At 42.0% G+C, this 18,544-nt stretch overlaps 3 protein-coding genes across 3 annotated transcripts; 1 reads left to right on the forward strand and 2 right to left on the reverse strand.

The window, feature by feature from the left end:
* Positions 1-1,216: 1,216 nt before the first annotated feature.
* Positions 1,217-6,123, reverse strand: fen1 (flap structure-specific endonuclease 1). The gene is made up of 12 exons (XM_051411512.1): positions 6,065-6,123; positions 5,555-5,666; positions 5,109-5,211; positions 4,842-4,944; positions 4,649-4,712; positions 4,370-4,479; positions 3,741-3,877; positions 3,246-3,312; positions 2,841-2,972; positions 2,593-2,744; positions 2,007-2,121; positions 1,217-1,522 (listed from the first exon to the last, which is right to left on the reverse strand). The coding sequence occupies exons 2-12, from the start codon at positions 5,634-5,636 to the stop codon at positions 1,445-1,447; spliced, it is 1,143 nt and encodes a 380-aa protein (XP_051267472.1). The 5' UTR covers positions 5,637-5,666; positions 6,065-6,123; the 3' UTR covers positions 1,217-1,444.
* Positions 6,124-6,268: 145 nt separating this feature from the next.
* On the forward strand, positions 6,269-13,370 carry tm9sf1 (transmembrane 9 superfamily member 1). Its single transcript, XM_051411498.1, has 9 exons — positions 6,269-6,805; positions 8,103-8,314; positions 8,917-9,048; positions 9,613-9,735; positions 9,930-10,288; positions 10,703-10,857; positions 11,048-11,233; positions 11,630-11,903; positions 12,269-13,370. Exons 2-9 carry the CDS (start codon positions 8,108-8,110, stop codon positions 12,660-12,662), a joined length of 1,830 nt encoding a protein of 609 aa, XP_051267458.1. The 5' UTR covers positions 6,269-6,805; positions 8,103-8,107; the 3' UTR covers positions 12,663-13,370.
* A 350-nt stretch (positions 13,371-13,720) lies between these two features.
* nanog (nanog homeobox) lies at positions 13,721-16,393 on the reverse strand. Its single transcript, XM_051411508.1, has 4 exons — positions 15,814-16,393; positions 14,947-15,332; positions 14,707-14,850; positions 13,721-14,370 (listed from the first exon to the last, which is right to left on the reverse strand). The coding sequence occupies exons 1-4, from the start codon at positions 16,217-16,219 to the stop codon at positions 13,996-13,998; spliced, it is 1,311 nt and encodes a 436-aa protein (XP_051267468.1). The 5' UTR covers positions 16,220-16,393; the 3' UTR covers positions 13,721-13,995.
* Between the last annotated feature and the right edge of the window lie 2,151 nt (positions 16,394-18,544).

The raw sequence follows: 18,544 nt of genomic DNA on the forward strand, positions 1-18,544 counted from the left end.
CTTTTTGCTGGGATTTTATTCTTTTAGAGGCTTAGTTTACAAAATAAAAGCTTTCAGCTGTTGCTCAGCAGTGTTTTTTTTTGTTTTTTTTTACAGCTGATGGTATCGCTACTTGTTTCCTGCCCCTGTAACACAGAAGGGTTATGAAATCAACCTTGTTACAACAGATTAATGGATGATGGACAAAGACAAACTATGTGCTAATAGTTTAGGTAAAACAATGATACAAGTTATTACCTGATTTCTATAAACGACTTAAAACTCATCTTGGTGTCATCCACAGATGATTGAAAACACATTTCTCTTTATTGTGATTTAATAGTCACTGTGCTACAATAATATTACTGCAAAATGTGTACAAGAGAGGCCATGGCCAGTCAGTAAACCGGCTGGGAATAAAGGAGATGGAACTTCAGGGGTCCTTTTGTTTATGCGGTGATAATAAAGATCGGTTTCATGCAATCAAATTTTAAAATGTCAAAAAGGTACAAATTAGTCAGTATCTGAAAATTAGCACATGATGGAAGTTTTTCACTGCTCTAAGTATTGAAAAATCCCGTGGTCAGGGTCATTGCAAAACAAACGTGTTATCATTGCTCAGTTTTACCACGTGACTTCTACTTCCTCACTCATCACTGGCTTTATCATTAAGAGCAGTGCAATCACAGGGAAATTAGAAATGACTATTTTAGATAAGAAGCTTAGGATTTAGTGGCATCTCGCAGGGAAGTTTCTGCTGGAGTGTTTTTTCTTAACGGCTTAGGAATGTGAATGAGACGCGAAAAGAGAGACTACTGTGGGTGCAAGACACGCAAAAAACACAAAAGACTAAGACGCAATGTTTGGTTTGCCCTTTCTGTTCAACGTGGCAGTATCCATGGTAGACGCTGGTAGATAAAAACAACTTGAAAACACAGCGATTTCTATATTCAGGTAAAAACACACCAATGAATATTATATTTCATTTCTGCTGATGGAGCTTCCTAAATGTTACACACTGGACCTTTAAACAAATGTGCACTTTAATTCCAAACAAAAAAAAAAGTCCTTTTGAGAAACACAGTATAGTCTTTATAGTAATGTCTGCCATATAAAAGGAAATGTTTTCTGATGTTAAGTGGAAAGAAAACATGCTGTGGACTATGTTCTCTCTATAAACGCAGGCTGTCCATATTATGATGACATCAAATGAGTACATGAAAAGGCGAATGACAAATTTCTCTACAAAAAGACTTTTATTCAAAAACAAAAACAACGGTTTTGCATCAGCAAAACTATGTTTGGTCATGTACACACACAGTTACTCAGCTGAGCTAATCCTCACCCTCGTACTGTGTTACAGCTTCCTCCTGCCTCACCTGGAGTTTTTTAATACTCTATTCAGTAATTGTTATACATTACAATATTTACTTCCCAAATGAATCAAAGGAGCTCTATGTTCATTCTATTTTCCCTTCCTAAATTTGCCCGGCGTGGCTCCAGTCTTCTGCTTCTTTTTTGCTGATCCTTTAATCTCAGGTTCCTAAATAAAGGTGAAATAAATAGAACAAATGAGTCCAACATTAAAAACATAACTGAACATATACAACAGAAACTTACAGTTAGAAAAGAAAACAGGGATAGTAAAAACCCATAATATAGATTAGAATTACAATAAAACAGTCAGCAAGACTAGACAAAGATTAAGACCAGGGCTACCACACGTAACACTGTAGGAGGTTAAATGATATTAAGATATTAAGAAATGAAGTACAATGTAGACCTTTTTCACAGCAGCCATTTTGACATGTACTAGTAAGATAAACACGGGTGTTACCAATGATACTAATTAAGGTTCTGTTACAGTCAGGTCAGAGTCATGGTGCTGCTATTTTGCATGTTGGCTCACTGGAGAGGCTCTGCTACACTAAATGGAACGAAACCTTAATTAGTGCATTGGTAACACCTGTAACAAAATGGCTGCTGTGTAAAAGGTCTATTCGAATCATTTTGGAAACACACTGTACCTTCCGTTTGGAGGACAGAGATCCAGTGATAGTGAAGAAAGAGTCCAGTCGTCCCTGTGTGCTGCCCTGTCGGCTCTTCATAATCTTCTTACAGCCGTTACGCATCCTGTCCTCGCTGCACATAGAGACGCACATTGATCAATGAATGAATAAAAGTTACATGTTATCCTATGCAGTGTGTCTATTTCCAGATGAATTTTCCGTCAAGTTGTCTCAATAAAAACAAACAGCACTTAGGTAACAAAAAGGTAACAAACCAACTGTTTTTAACAAGTGACTAAAGTAGATCTTAAAGTAAAGTCATGTATGACTGGTGAGCAAAAACATTCAATATAAAGAGGTGCACTACACCTCATATATGTAAAAAGGTTGTGTGCTAAATAAATGTTAGAACCATAAACTCCACATCTACATGGGCAGCAGTGCAGACTAGTGGTCAGATGATGTATAACCAGCTGGAATAACTGCAACAACCAGTGTTATGAACCCCATCATCCACCATTAGTGCAAATAAACTCAATAAGCAAGCAAAGAAGATGACCCCGACATGCAGCACAGTGCTGGAGAGAGTCTGCTGATGGTTCACCTGAATTGTTTCTCGTTACACATGAACTGGATCAGTGCATCCTCATCCGGCTCACTCCACTTCAACTCCACTGTGGAACAATCCACCACTTCTGGCTTCAGAAACAACCTCCTGGCCTCTTTGTACAGCCAGTCCTCTGGGGAAGGGTGCTTCTGTATGAAGGCAAGCCAGACACACACAAATAATCAGAACCAAACTCCCTTTGTTTAACTGCCTGTACTTTTGAATTGTAGCAGAAATCAACTTACGTTGGGGTCAATGTTTTCTAGGATCTCCTCAATGCAGCCATGCTGTCTGATCAGGTCGATGGCTCTCTTGGGGCCAATCCCCTTGATGGTGGCACAGTAGTCACAGCCCAGCAGAATACACAGGTCTATGAACTAGCATGGACAACAAAAAGAAGGAGTTAATAGACTGAAATATCACTCACACACTGCACCTGGTCCAACTGTGTTTACAATTCTACAATACATAGTTACATGGAGAGTTTTGTGACACTTCTGTGAAGAATTTGCACGGCATTTGGTTTGCAGAGTGCACAAGAGGCATGATAAAAGGCAGAGGATGTGGTTTTTGAATTTTATCAGATGGAAAATAGCACTCTTGATCAAATAATGTGCAACACCTTTCTCAAAGTCAGAAAACATTTTTACCTGTTCGTTGGTCAGGCCGATGTCCTGCAGCATGCGACTGAAGTGGAACTCTTGGATAGGAAGTTTCCTAAAACAAATAAAATCCTTGATGTATTATCAAGTGCATGGACCCCAGGAAGACTAGCTGATGTGGCTTTAGCTAATGGGGGATGGTGATAAACTAAACTAAACTAAACATAAGGAATAAATTGCCATTAATTTAATGACAATCCAATAACACTGCAAGAAAATAGAACACATGAACTGTGATAAGTAATGTGACTCCTCATTTCACCCCCATAATAATTATGGATAAGTAAATAAAATAGAATTTATTGCAGGTCAGATGTTATTATTATTAACTATAGAAATAAGATTAGTTTGCAGGTTACATCAAAAGTTGCGCTAGAAACAAAACAGGGACATACATCAAGTCAATAGCTGAACATCTCTACTACAGAGCCTAACAGTTGAAATCACTGATGCAGTAGCAATGAGATTCAGGTAGAACATTACTTTGCTTCACTGGCTGTGAGGTGTCTGAGTAGGACATTTGTCCCAAAGGTCAGCCCGTCCATATCCTCTGTTGCTGTGGCAAAGACCTTTCCTGCTTTAACCAGAGCAGCACAGGTGGCCTCTGCCTCACATGGAGCCTACAAAACAACACATCAGATTACATTTCACAGTATTATTCACCCACCTGTGCTGTTGAAATGGCTTTCTCTGACATGGTGAACAAACACTCTCAACTGCCTGGCATACAGGAGTAGAGCAGCAGGCATTTCACTGTACATTAACTTCAACTTTATTTCTCCAGATTTACTTAAGGGTGCAAGTTCCTGTGTCAAAGCACAAGAAATATCTACTTTTTATGCCTTTTTGCAAATTGTAATCTAAGGACATTCCATACCTTATGGAGCAATGTATGAACAATATTTGCTTTAAGTTTCACCATTACAGTTTCTGTCTTTTACTGCCTTTAAAGCCTATTCTAACAATAAACATACAGCTGTAGAAATAATGACAATAATGTAAGAAAGAGCACTTAAGATTCCTCAAAACTGTTACCAAAATCACTGTCAATATAAATGTGGACATATTCTTAAAGCCAGCGAGAGTTTTAGTAAAGAGAGAGTTGATCTAACCTCAATGTAAGGCACTCCCATCAGGGTCAGCAGCTTCTTGCAGTCATCGTTATGCTGCTTGGTGACTTTTACCAGACGCTTGCTGAATTTGTCAATATTCTCTTGTTCCCCTGGGTTGAAAAAAACACCACATTTTAATACAGAACAAAAGTAAAACATTTTTACAATCTCTACCATGGAAATACAGTTTATTATATCAAAAATATCCAGACTGATCACACTGGTTTACACCCCGGCTAATTTACCAAAAACACAAAGTGCGAAAAGCATTAACTGTACCCATTTCCTGGGCTTGAGCCAACAGCTTCTCAGCTTCTGCCCTCCTCTCCCCTCTCTTCTCAAGCTGGGGGTGAAGAGAAGAGCAAAGAGAAAGGTGAAAAAGATGATGTAATCCTTTAAAAGATGGTTGAGAGCAAATGTAAGTTAGGGAGGGAGAAAGGAAGAAAAGCACCAGAGGAAAGCCCATACTAACCTCTGCAGACTTGAGCTGTGGGGGTTTTCCATCAAACACATACACAGGTTTGATGCCGTGTTCCAGCATGCGGATTGTCCGGTAGAACATTCCCATCAGGTGGCTGACAAAAAAGAACAAGCAGGGACAAAAACATTAGTCTTGTGCCCAGACTTGAGCTACCTGGTCTAGGATCAATCCAAAAATATACTCTATCTCTAATGTGTCTCCTATTATGACTTCTCAGACTGAGCTTTAAGGTGAGGATGCAGTGTGGGGAGGTTGTACCTTGTCGTCTCACCATCCTCATTCTGCAGAACGTTCCCGTCCTGACGCACAGCGATCAGGAACTGGTAGATACACATGGAGGCATCTATAGCAATTTTCCTGCCTGCAGAAGTACAAGAAAGCAGTAGCAGGGGTTATCACAGTGGACACAGCTGGAGATCTATGTGTTACACTTATAATAAAATGATCGTATGACAGACTTAGTAAAGAGAAACCATCCGTGTGTAATACAAGGTAACACAAGAATAAAGTTTCACTCAATTTCAAACTATTACTACACCACTATGACAAACTTCTGGCTACCTACAGACCGTGAATCTGACATGGCTGTCATTTTTAGAAGTGATTATGGTCTGTTTTGTTTTTATATTTGTTCTATTCCCATCCCACCACCCCAAGGGAGACCTCATAATCAGTGTGTGGGGAAAGGGACCTGTAACAGTTACCAAAATAGTTCTTGATGTCTTGCTCTTTTATGGCACCAGGGGCATGGTCAGCAATCAGCTTAGCAAGTCCGTGTATTCCCATTGCGTTGTCTCAAACTGAAATCACCAAAGTCTGAAAAACAATGACATGAAGTTTATTACTTCCACACTGGCTACATGTTCTAGGGTCCCCAATTACTGGAGCAATCGCGTTTCACAACCGGGCTTTGTTTACCTTTTATTTACACTTGTGCTGCTTCGTCGGATGCAACACCGAATGAAAGTACAGTTACTGGTTGTAGTTTACACATAACGTAAGCTATGTTTGATCGGTGTGGGTTTACAGTGCAAGGCGGCCACATTAAATGTACACGGCTGCAGACGTGCAGCTAGCTAGCTGGGGGGCTAAAACATAAATAATGCCCCATTTATTCTGAATGCACAAGCTATTAGCGGGTAGCAACGAGTGGCTTCGCTACAATAAACATATTGAATTATGTTAACCCGTTTTATTGTTTATAATGGACTCACCAGGTGGCTGTTACCCTCGAGTTTGAGCACTTTTCCCGGCGCGAGGATTTGCGTTTCTTTCGCGGGAAATCAAATAACAGGCATCACCTATCGATCTATCGAGCACGGCGTGTCGAACTGGCGTCAACGACGTTGAAGACCTGCGCATCGACAGTGCGGGTGCGATTAAACGGGTCTGAGTTCTAACAAGGAAGTACTGTAAGGGCATTGCATTGGCTCGCTGAGGTTGAAGGAAATCCGGTCAATAGAGCAACATAACAGAGTCGGTCAGGTACGGGCACAAACGGTCCAAATGTTGGGTTTGGTGGCGTCAAAGCCCGACGATAAATCCCGTTCATTTCAGATGGCTTGAGAGGGGGATATATCACTGGCTACGAATAACCGGTAACGTCTCCGGTGTGTTGTTATTTCTCCGCCCACTCCGGAAAACTCAACCGAGTCGTCGTTATTTCTGTTTTTTAAGGTGACGTGGAGTCGGACCCCCTCTTCTACACTGGCTGTTGTGTCAATAAAAGTACTTGATGTACCCGGATATGACTGTGTAATGAATGCATAATAGGTCGGGACGTTGCATCGAGGATTTCTAAAGATGTTTAGCTGTAAATCTTTACATTGAGCTCCAGTATCGGCGCACACCGGAGCCGAGAGGAGGCTGTCGGGGCCTGGAGTCCGAGGAATCCGGCGGACAGACAGGTTTTGTTGGATCTGCAGCATCGGGACTGTGATATAACAGTGATACTGGTAAATCAGATTTTGCTAACTTCTCGTCTGTAGCCCATTGCTTTCCTCGAGTGTCGGGTCCCAAAATAAAATAAAAAAAATGCAGTGTAAATCTTTGGAATAACTGTTGATGTCCATGAAGTCATTATAGTCACTTTTATTTATACAGAATCTGCTAGATGCCTTGCTCTTTCTGTTGGTGCATTAACTTAAGGTAATAGTTAACTTACTAGATGTTAGTACAAAGATTTTATAATAAAACTATTGTTTTGTCTGTTGTTGTTTATCCAGCTGATAGAAGTATGTATAGGTATGTATAATCCTATGTTAAAAAAACTGCAGGTTTTTATTTGCTGGCACTGAAAAGTTGAGGAGGTCTAGACCTGCAGCTGTAATGCTACTGTGGAAAGGAGCATCACTGATAACAGATCAGCACCGCCATATAACTGTTCTATCAGCGGCTCTGGCCAGAAACCAGTAAATCCATATTTCAGTGGGTTTAAAAAAAACAAAAACATGCCCACTAATTATCAAGAGCATACATTATCCTTCAGTGGCAGTCACATTTAAAGTGAAATCTGTTGTCACCAGAGCATCCTGACTTTTCTTCAAGGTTAACGCTGAAAATCATCATGATGGTGCTCAACACATAATGGAACTTGTCATCAAATAGATTAAAAGTGCATTAGAACTGCAATATACACACAACTCATTTGACCAGTGTTGCTTCATCAGTGCTGACTATGAGTCAACGTTTTAAATTAGTTTGCCTCCTTGCTGCTATTACAGGGTAAACTGTAGCATCATACTCTGTTGTAGTATCATGAATTCACTTTCAAAATGTGGTGTGACTTCATAGTGGCACGCACATTTAGAGTGTAGCAGTGTACAACATATCTTTGCAATCCTATTTGTAGTAAGTAACGTCATACACATGAATTCTGGTAGAATAGCATCTGTGGGCAACCTTCACAAATTCATAACAGACATATAAAAAGTGGCCGAGCTCATGTAATTCCCACCAAAAAGCTCCGCTCCACTGATAAAAGTGATACATACATTGTGATTAATGGTGGTTACACAGTGTCTCACAGCTGTGTCTGAGTGTTTTTCAATTGTCTGTGTTTGTAAGACCGTTAAGGGAGTGATGTTGCATAAAATTCTCCAGTTATACCACTTGGTATAAATCATCAGATATCAGTTATCAGCTCATTTGGTGACTTGAAAAGAGAGACATTCTGTAAGTGTCAGGACAGATAGTCTAGTTTAAATCACACCTGTCCCTCGTGAACTGATGAACTGTACATCTTTGCGACAGGGGTTATGCAGTGTGGAATAGGACACCTGCCAGGTGGCTGCCAGAGGACGATGGGCCTGCACTGCGTCTTGATCCTGTGCTTGTTCTCAGGCTGGGCAGTGGGCTACAAGCAGGGGGACAACGTGACTCTCTATGTCAACAAAGTGGGCCCTTATCACAACCCCCAGGAGACGTATCACTACTACACCCTGCCTGTTTGCAGGCCCGAGAAGGTCAGTCTTTGTTCTGTTTCACTGTGTATTAATGTGATGCTGTACCTCTCAGAAGGGAACTGGAGATTATTTTGTCATGTTAATGTGAGGATAACAAGCCTCAATATTTTCTGTTCAGTTTTTCTTGCTCTGAAAATGTTGTCATATAAGATTATAAAAATGGATTGTCACAAATTCTCTGAACACATTTTAATGAATACAGATTGAAAAATTGGTGCTATTTTGTTATGAAAATGTTTTTGAAAATGAGTTTTGACCCTGTGTAAAACTTTAAATAAGATGCCCAGAGACACAAGTTAAGAACATAGACATTTTCATTTTCTGTGACTTATTAATCAGCCTATTTGCTGTTGAGAGTTTAAACCTGCCGACAGCTGAGTTTTGTCCCTTTGTTTAAGGTTTAATTCCTCAGTTATGGCTTTTAAGAGAAGTCAACACTGCAGGCATGCAGTTTTGATGTCTGACTGTAGTCGGCAGCATTTTTTTGGTTCCAGCTTTCCTGCTATAGCTAGCTCATAGCTATATGTGCTGCCTTGCTCACAGAATTATAACCAACTAAAGCTTTGCACTCTGTTACTCATATTGTAACACTTGTCCTTCAGGTGCATCACAAGTCCCTCAGCCTGGGAGAAGTGCTGGATGGTGACAGGATGGCAGAGTCGTTGTATCACATCCGTTTCAGAGAGAACGTGGAGAAAAAAACTCTTTGCCAGCTGATTCTTTCGGAGAAACAGGTATTTATTTACACAAGAACAGGATAGGATGAACTTACTATGTTGTATACGACTACCCATCTTAGGTTAAGTTTCAATACTCACATTTCCTACTGTTTCCTAGTAAATGGTTCTCTTTAATATGCCAGTCTATTGTAATGTAGTTTCAAAAAAAAAAAAACCTTGGTATGATATAATACAAAAGTAAAATTTCCCTCTTGCTCAATAATAATAAAAATAATATGATAATAAAACTTTTCTTCTCATGTTCTTAAGGTGTGCTAACAGCACTTCATAACATGATATGTGTCAGTATCAGGATCTGATGCAGTCGAATGGATGCGCCCTGCTATGTCAATATGGATTCTAGAGAAAAGGGTGATATAGCAGAGCAAGCTCCTCACAGACGTTCTATTGAATTAGGGCCAGAATACAACACCAGGCTGAGTGATAAATACAACCTTCATTTTATGTTTTGTCACCAACAAGTTTGATTAGATAAACACTTCAAATAGACTCTGAACTACAAGCTGTTGTCCTTAAGAAACATAGGATGTGATCATGCATATGTGTTGTGTGTGTCAGGTGGATGAGCTTCGTGAGGCCATCGAGGAGCTGTTCTACTTTGAATTTGTCCTGGATGATATTCCAATCTGGGGGTTCGTGGGGTACATAGAGGAGAGCGGCTTCCTGCCTCACAGCCACAAGGTAAAACTATAGCTTGGGTTGTGTGAGGGAGACAAAGAGAAACACAGAAAGACTGTGTGAGTTTATTAAAAGTGTTATCAAAGTTCCTGTTTTAGCTCCACCACACTGTCATTCTTCTTATCGCTCACTTCCTCCTCCTCTCTTTCTTTTTTGTCTTTGTCTCTCTTCCTGCCCTCCTCCCTCACCTCCAACAGGTGGGTTTGTGGACTCACCTAGACTTCAACATCGAGTACAACGGCGACTCAGTGATCTTCGCCAATGTGTCAGTAAAAGACGTCAAACCTGTTCCCCTGGAGGATGGGGCGGGTGCAGCGGTGGGCGGAGTCGGGGTGGGTGGAGGCAGCCTGACGGTCACCCATACCTACAGCGTGCGCTGGTTTGAGTCCCCTCTTCCTCACGGCCGGAGAGCAGAGCGCCTCCGAGACTACTCCTTCTTCCCCAAAACACTTGAGATCCACTGGCTGTCGATCATCAACTCACTGGTGCTGGTGGTGCTGCTGCTGGGCTTCGTCATCATCATTCTCATGCGGGTTCTTAAGAATGATTTTGCCAGGTTAGTCAGTGAAGGAGCGTTTAAAAGTGCTTTATGGGCCAGAAAATGTGAAAGTTTTAATGTCTTTAATATGAAAGAAGGAAATCATCAACCAACAGAAAGTACATCTACAGCAATTTTGACAAATGTCACTTAAGCAAATATATTTCCAGCTTCTGAAATGTGCATTATGTTTGTATTACCTTACCTTACGCTACAAGGAGGCTGCCATGTTGAACAGCCACCGTAGTTTCTCGTTAGTGTTTGGAAAGGGGGGTGCACTATTTTCCTTTTTCACAAATCACCCTGGCCCAAACAAGCCTTAATTCTAATAGACCAACTTTCGTCTCCACTTAAGGTGAAACTTCTGAACCACCCCTGCTGGTCAGGTTCATGATAAGATCCCAGGTGAAAGCATTTTTCCCTCCCCTGCAGGTACAATGTGGAGGAGGAAGGCGGCTGTGATGATCTGGACCAGGGAGACAACGGCTGGAAGATCATACACACTGACGTCTTCAGGTTTCCCCCTTACAAAAGCCTGCTGTGCGCCGTGCTGGGAGTGGGGGCTCAGTTCCTTACCCTTGCCACAGGCGAGTGTTCAATCTCAAATATACCCAAACACAGCGACACACGGCAGAACATGGTCCGCTAAGTTATCATTGTTCAGCACTGACCAACAGTCTTTGTACTGAAAAGCAGAGTGACATAACTAGAAAACCTGATAATGGTAGGTCAGACCTGCAGTGGTCTAATCCCTCTAATGTCTCCTCACTGCTATAGGAATCATTTTCATGGCATTGCTGGGAATGTTCAACGTGCACCGCCATGGTGCCATCAACTCTGCAGCCATTGTCCTGTACGCTCTGACCAGCTGCGTGTCGGGCTACGTGTCGTGCAGCTTCTACACACAGATCAACGGCCAGCGCTGGGTGTGGAACATCATCCTCACCTCGTCGCTCTTCTCCGGTGAGTCCGATAAGGAGGGTCTGACATCAGTTCACGCTTTGGCCATAGGAAACAGAGTGCAGTTCAAAGAGCACATGTCCAGATCCTCGTGTCTTTAAGCAAGGTGGTACCTGTAAATTACAGAAATATGAGGTTTAACTTTCACATTTTAAAATGATTTTGTCGTTTGTCAATATAAAAACGAATGAGCCTCAATCGTCATTGCCTCCCTCTGCTACTTTTTACTTGCAGTGCTATTGTTGTTCACACTGACTTTTCCTTTGAGCTTTTATTTTAACATTTAGTCGAGAAACTGGAATGATTTCACCTAGGCCTTTTCATCATTAAAACACCGATATAACAGCTCCATTTTTAACAATACAACGATTTATTTCATTTGATCCTTCGTTCCCACAGCTCCTCTGTTCCTGACATGGAGCGTAGTGAACTCAATCCACTGGTGGAGCGGCTCCACTCAGGCTCTGCCGGCCACCACTGTGCTCCTCCTGCTGGGTGCCTGGGTGCTGGTGGGCTTCCCGCTCACCGTCATCGGTGGCATTGTGGGAAAGAACCGAGCCGGCAGCTTCCAGGCGCCCTGCCGTACTCGCAACATCGCCAGGCAGATCCCTACACAGCCCTGGTACAAACACACAGCGGTACACATGGCCATCGGCGGCTTCCTGCCATTCAGGTGAGATTTCATTAGCCTCAACGTGGGAGGTTGAAGAGCAACATTCTGAGGATTTCACTGCAAAATGAGAATTTTTGGTAGCAATTAAAGAGTTGATCCCACATTGAGATTTTATTTTTATGTCAAGAATGTATTTCTACACTTTTTTGGTTATTATTTTTTGGTTCTGTTATTTTCTCTTTGCATTTCTGTCTATTATTGAATGGTTTGAAAAAAATATAAAGTGATACTTTTGCATCATCTCGACTGATAAGTCAGCAGTCATAAGTACTATTCTAAAGATTTATGGAAAAAGTACTGAAACACCCTTTTGACTTTCATTTTCTACACACTCATTCCTCCGTTCTATGAATTGTCTCCCTCAGTGCCATCTCAGTGGAGCTGTATTACATCTTTGCCACCGTTTGGGGCAGAGAGCACTACACCCTGTATGGCATCCTGCTGTGCGTCTTCGCCATCCTCCTCTCAGTGGGCGCCTGTATCTCTGTGGCACTCACCTACTTCCTGCTGTCTGGCGAAGACTACCGATGGTGGTGGCGGAGCGTGCTCAGCACCGGCTCCACCGGCCTCTTTATCTTCGTCTACTCTGTTTTCTACTACCGGAACCGGTCCTCTATGAGCGGCCTGGTGCAGAGCACCGAGTTCTTTGGCTACTCTCTGCTCACAGCGATGGTCTTCTCACTGATGCTGGGCAGCGTGTCGTTCTGGGCTTCACTGGCATTTATTCGCTACATCTACCGTAGCCTTAAGATGGACTAGACATTAAAATGTGTATATGCAGACACACAGCTACAAACACACATTACCACATAGCACACATGGACAACCCTCATCCTCCTTTCAGTCATACACAGCACACACAAATACACACCTCCTATGGGGTCAATGGGAGGAGAAACAGGGGCCTTGATATGACAGGAGCTAGAGAATGAACTAGACCTGTCATTGTTGGAATAAGGGATAGTAGGCTGGATAAATGGACAGTTGAAGGTAGAGCTGGGGGGGTGTTATGTATTTAAGGATAAAATGGAATATTTCGGTACAAAGGGATGAGTGTGTACCATCAAGAGTAAATGGGTAAAATGTATGATACGTGTGTGAATGGATTTAATCATTATATGATGCAGTGTGGCATCATCTCATGTCATGGCAGGGTAGGATCTACACATTGTTTTCCCTGCATTACACTGGTCACCCAGTGAGACAGCTGATAGTTTTAGTTAATTGCAATTATACTCTTCCCCCACACATACAATTGTGGCAGCCTATTCAAAATATAATAAACATTGTTTTGCACTGGGCCTGTCGAGCTCCACATGGCCCTGCAGTGGATAAGAGGAACGATTGAAGAGCTCTTGCAAAACGTTGGTGATGGGAGCGATATTGTCATTGTATTCTATAGTCACCATTGACTGATTTTGGTTCTGATGTAAATATAGTCTTTTCAATAAAATGCTTTTAATACAATATTGCCAGTAAACCACTCTGGGCTGATTTTATATTATCTATATTTTTTCCTTTGGTTACTTTATATTAAAAAAAAAAAAAGTCTATGTACCACACAATTCTTTTCACTTTTGGCCACAGCTATATCAGTAATGCTCCCACAGATGTTTCCAATTACCTGCAAGTAGTCACATCACATGCAAGTGTATGTATTATTGCATGCTCAGTAAAAAACCAACAACAAAAGACTGAAACCAAGACATTATTTCAAGTTGCCAAAGTGAACCTGTATTTATAGAAAAAAAAAACTCATTGAAATGTGTGCACATTAGATCTGTATCAGCACTTTGTCTTAAAACAGTTCCAAAAAACAATGTAATCCAAAGAATGCATCCAACTTGGACACATCTAGTATCACCAAGCGCAAAGAACACACCAACATACATTAAATAGTTGCATATAAAAATAAAACTGAGATAAAAAGGTAAAATACTTTTGAACAGAAGTATGAACAAAGCATATGTACACCCAGCCTGACAAAAAGCACCCCAAGTTAATTACAAACTACAGTCAGGAAACTTGAATAGAAGAATATTAACATGGCTTTCGGGTCACATTTACAGAAACGCTTGTCAGCTCTAACAGACTACTGGCTGGCGTTATGTACTATGGCTGTGTTTAAAGAGCCGCGGCTGTTCACAGACTCCACATCTTTGCTTTCAAAGCTCATGTCGTGCCCAGTGTTATATGCAGAGGCAACGTTGGCTGAGTTGAATGCACCAGGGTTGTATTCATAATGGCTGATGCCTGGGGGCATGGACCAGCCAGCCGCCTGGGGCCTGGTGGGGACTGCGGTCTGGGGTGGACCAGAGGACCAGGAGGGATAGCCAGCAGATCCAGCAGCAGAGCCCATAGCAGCTAGGTAGAAGGCCAGGTTCTGTGGGGCTGTCTTCTTGAAGGCTGACTCCATCATGTGCTGGTTGTAATGCTCCTTGAGCTGGGGCCGGGCTTCTCCCTGATACTGAAAGAAACATGGTAGTTCAAGTTAGAATCAAATTTATATATTTAAAAAAAAAAACACACATAACTGTCTATATCACACCCCCAGCACATTGCTTGAGTGTTACGTCTCGCCTTTAAGGTCATAACCGGACTATGGTTAGACCTCCATTATGGACGTCTTATTCTATGTCCAGGCCACTGTTTCTCTGTTATCAGTTAACAGGAAAACTGAGCAGGACAATTCCTCTGGTCCCACTTTTACACCATTACCACGTTGAGCTCTTGGTATCATGGAAAATGTCTTCAGATCCTCTGACACTGAACTTATATACTGTAAATAATAGGAGCCACTTACAGGTGGGATATGCGAGGGAACATTTGTGAAGACTGTTCCACGAACTGGGCTGTCTTTGTTGGTGGTGTAGCGCTCAGACACCCAGCTCGTGTCTTTCTGGTGCCTCCTTAGCTTCATCCTTCGGTTCTGGAACCAGGTCTTGATCTTAAAACAAGATTAAGGAATTCCAATTGATTAGAAAGTGTACAGGAAATTCAATTTTGCAGCACACACATTCAACAACCCTCTTAAATCCCTCACCTGTTTGTAGGTCAGTCCTGTCATTTCCGCCAGGTTCTTCATTTCAGCTGGGGTTAGATACCTCTGCACACTAAAGCGCTGGACAAGAGCATTCATCTGACTCTCCGAGAAGGCTGCCCGGGCCTTTGCTTTGGGGTTATTTCCGGAAGTAGTGCTTGGTTTCTTTGGGGCAGTTAAGGGCACATGTACAGAGGTGGCGGTGTCATCGGTTCCCTCGTTCCCTGTGACTGTAAAGGGCATTGGCTCCTCCTTGAGAGAGCTGGGAACGTCCTCGCCTGCGTCAGGGCTTCTGCTGCTTGCCTCATCGTCGAGATCTTGCTTCGCCCAAGTGGCTGGGTCTGCCTGGGGGAGACTACCTTCTCTGCTGCTGCCAGAGCTCCATGAATCTAAGTGAGGGGAGGACACAAACAGTGAGCACTAGTATAGAGACTGGGACCTTTATATAGGGCTAGTATATTCCAATATGGATATACTGGGGGTCTGCCCCTAGTAGAATACACTACAATGCATTTTATTTCATGTTACCCCAAAGAACACTAGTCTTTTACATTAATGTAAATATTATGTAGCGATATTTCCGATATTCTCGCCTTCTGTCGCGAGATGTCGCTACTTGGCCCTTTTCCAGAAGCACTCAGTAAAAATCAGTGGCGGGAATGTTGGAGGCCCTTTTTAAACCAAGATGGAACTCAATTGGACTTCATGGTCGGTTCTGGAGGATGAAATCATAGCTTTTAACAGCCAACGGGGAGATGTAAGCACTGACACACATTGTATGTTAAGCTTTTTGCTGCGCCAGGTCAACTCACCTCCTCTGCAAACATTAGCTCTTTTAGAAAATGCTAACTGGGGGTCACAGGGACATACCAGGGGAGGTGTGCGCCTCGGAGTCGCTGGTTGAGTCGCTCCCGGCCCGCCCTGCCTCTTGTGTCCGTGCGTCGTAGGCAGCCCGGTGCTGTCCGGACAGCAGCAGACGGCCTGCCTGGGTGTCACCGAGGTAGACCACCCCGGAGCCCTGGTAGTGACAATGGCCGTTCGCGGCATGCTGCTCCGGACTGCCCGGCGGGGACTCCTCTCGGGCCCTGGCGGTGGTGGCGTAGTAAGCCTGTGTCACCCCGGAGTTGTAGTTGCTCAAATCCGTGACTCCGGTTTCACCCCAGCTGCTGAGGTTCCCGTGGTTTTGCTCGGGCCCGGGTTGGTACACGAGGCCGTAGGCGTAGGCATGATAAGAGGGGTTGTAATTGTAACTTATCTGCGACTTCCAGTCTGCCATTTCTGCGGCAGGTTTGATTAAAAAGTGTAAAAACAAACGCAACACAAGGGAAGCTCGAGTAGTGGTGGGAAATAGCTTTAAATCCAGCAAGCACTATATCAGAAGAGGCGACTAAAAGCAGGACCTGTCCAGTTAAAACAAGCGGGGGCCAATTAACGTACTAACATTGCGCGCAGCTTCCTAGAGGCTGTTTATAAAGTCGTGTGTGGGTGTGGGCAGGGATGTAGATTAAGTGGGTGTTTTGATTTGGACCAATTGATTCACCTTTCATGGAAGACAGTGATGCCCTTTCATTGGCTACCCAGGTTAATGCTTTGCTTTTAAATTTTATTTGACCGGTTTGGAGACAAAAACTATGTAAAGTTTGAAGAGTTGAAGTACCAACCATTTTTGATTAGTTCACTTCTTTAACACTATTACCAAGCTCTTGAACACATTATATGTACAAACACTGAATTTATTTTAGGTGGTGATGTCTCAATACCACAGATGAGTCTAAGTATAGTATAATGCAACCCCTGAACATGGACATACACTCAAACATATCAGCTTGCATGATAAATACCTTAATGTGGATCCTAATTACCTAATCTTGTGTTAAAAAGCATTTGGGTGTCAAAATCTAGGTTTAAGACCCTCATTAATTCAGCTGATATTGTTGTCAAGTCAAGGATATGTATTCATGGTTATACAACACAAGGTTGTATAATGAAATGAAAGTTTGTTGCATATTTCATATTAACTTGTGTTTAATTATCACAATATTCCAGCATAGTAGTATGGTACATAATCCAAAATGTGTCAATTTCCCCCACCCCACATAAAGTTAATCCAACATTGGCTTTTCCTAGTTTATCACAAGTTTGTTTGATATTTTAGATCTGTTGATATCCTGTTCTTACGAGGTCAGAAATCACAGTGGGTTTTGGTGAAAGAAATAAGTAGTAAAACACCAAGGAGACATCCTCATTAGATAAATTACTGAGCTATACAGATAAATTAAAATAAATAGTATACAGAACACATTCTAAACATTCTAGTTATGTAGTGAAAAACAAAACTGAGTGTTTGCTCAGTGTTTCATTCCTTTGTCCTATCGAATGTGAGGCTTTTGAGGCTCAGATGGTTACCATCGGTAGTGTTTCATGATTGTGTTTGTTTAAGGAGCACACCTTCAGCATCTTTTATATCCCCAATAAGGAAATGGATGTATTGGAACTCAGTGATAGTGCAGTTCAGGCAAACATCACATTTTTATGGAAAGGGTTTTTATATACCAAACACTTCAGACAGGTATTAAATACAGTTGTATTTTAACCTTAACATGCTGCCTTGTCAGCACATTAGCTTCAGTACTTTTTAATATTGGGCACAAGTTTGAGCTTTAGTTCCAGATCAGTAGACTAAATCTAGTATCTGGTACTCAAGCATGAATATTTCTTTAACCACTAATACTTCTTCGTCAGCGTTATTGTTAATGATTGAAAACTGCTAATTTAAATCTAATGCAGTGGACCCATTTACTGAGAGGCATTTGACAGAATGTTGTACTATGTAAGGACAAGTACAATTTGCCTCAAACATGATTAAAAATATATATAATTAACTGAGAGAGACTATAGCTTCAGATCCCAACATCCCCCAATCATGTACAGTGGGTTAGGACATGTTGACGCAACCTCCATACCTCTATTTGCAATCCTTTTCACAAAGATGAATTAGATTAGACTGCACGTTGCCATCCAAGAGGTTGTTTGTTTTCCCCCTCCTCAGCTGTATTGACGTGGTAATGAGTCAGTTAGTGATGAGACGATGGGAGAACAGTGAGCCTAATGGGCACATTAGCATTTCTACTGATCTCTGCCTGGACAGGGTGTGTTTGTCTGATCTTGTACGAGCCAAGACATACATGAAGGGATCGCTGGTGTTGGTGTGTGTAGGCGTGGGTGAACAGGTGTGCAGTGCATTAGCATTGGTATGTGCTGAGCGGGCTACAGATTGGCCTTTGATGACCATGCACACTGTACTGTAGTGTATTTGTAAGGCACTGCTACTGGGAAAAGGGCAGGGTAGCCATACATTAGAACATCAACATCATTGTAATCAATTATGGTTTGTTAGCATATATTGTGTTTTGCTCCGAGATAAACCTTGAATAATTTTCTTATATCCCAATAATAAATCTACAGTATATAGTACAGTTTTTAAACAGTAAATCTGTTTGCCTCCCGGTATTCGTCAGTATATATATATATATATGTATATATATATATATATAAACACTGATGAATTAGACCTCTTGCTCTCCTCAAATGACGAGTCCCA

Source organism: Dicentrarchus labrax, unplaced genomic scaffold (assembly GCF_905237075.1).
Source record: "Dicentrarchus labrax unplaced genomic scaffold, dlabrax2021, whole genome shotgun sequence".
Lineage (NCBI taxonomy): Eukaryota > Metazoa > Chordata > Actinopteri > Moronidae > Dicentrarchus > Dicentrarchus labrax.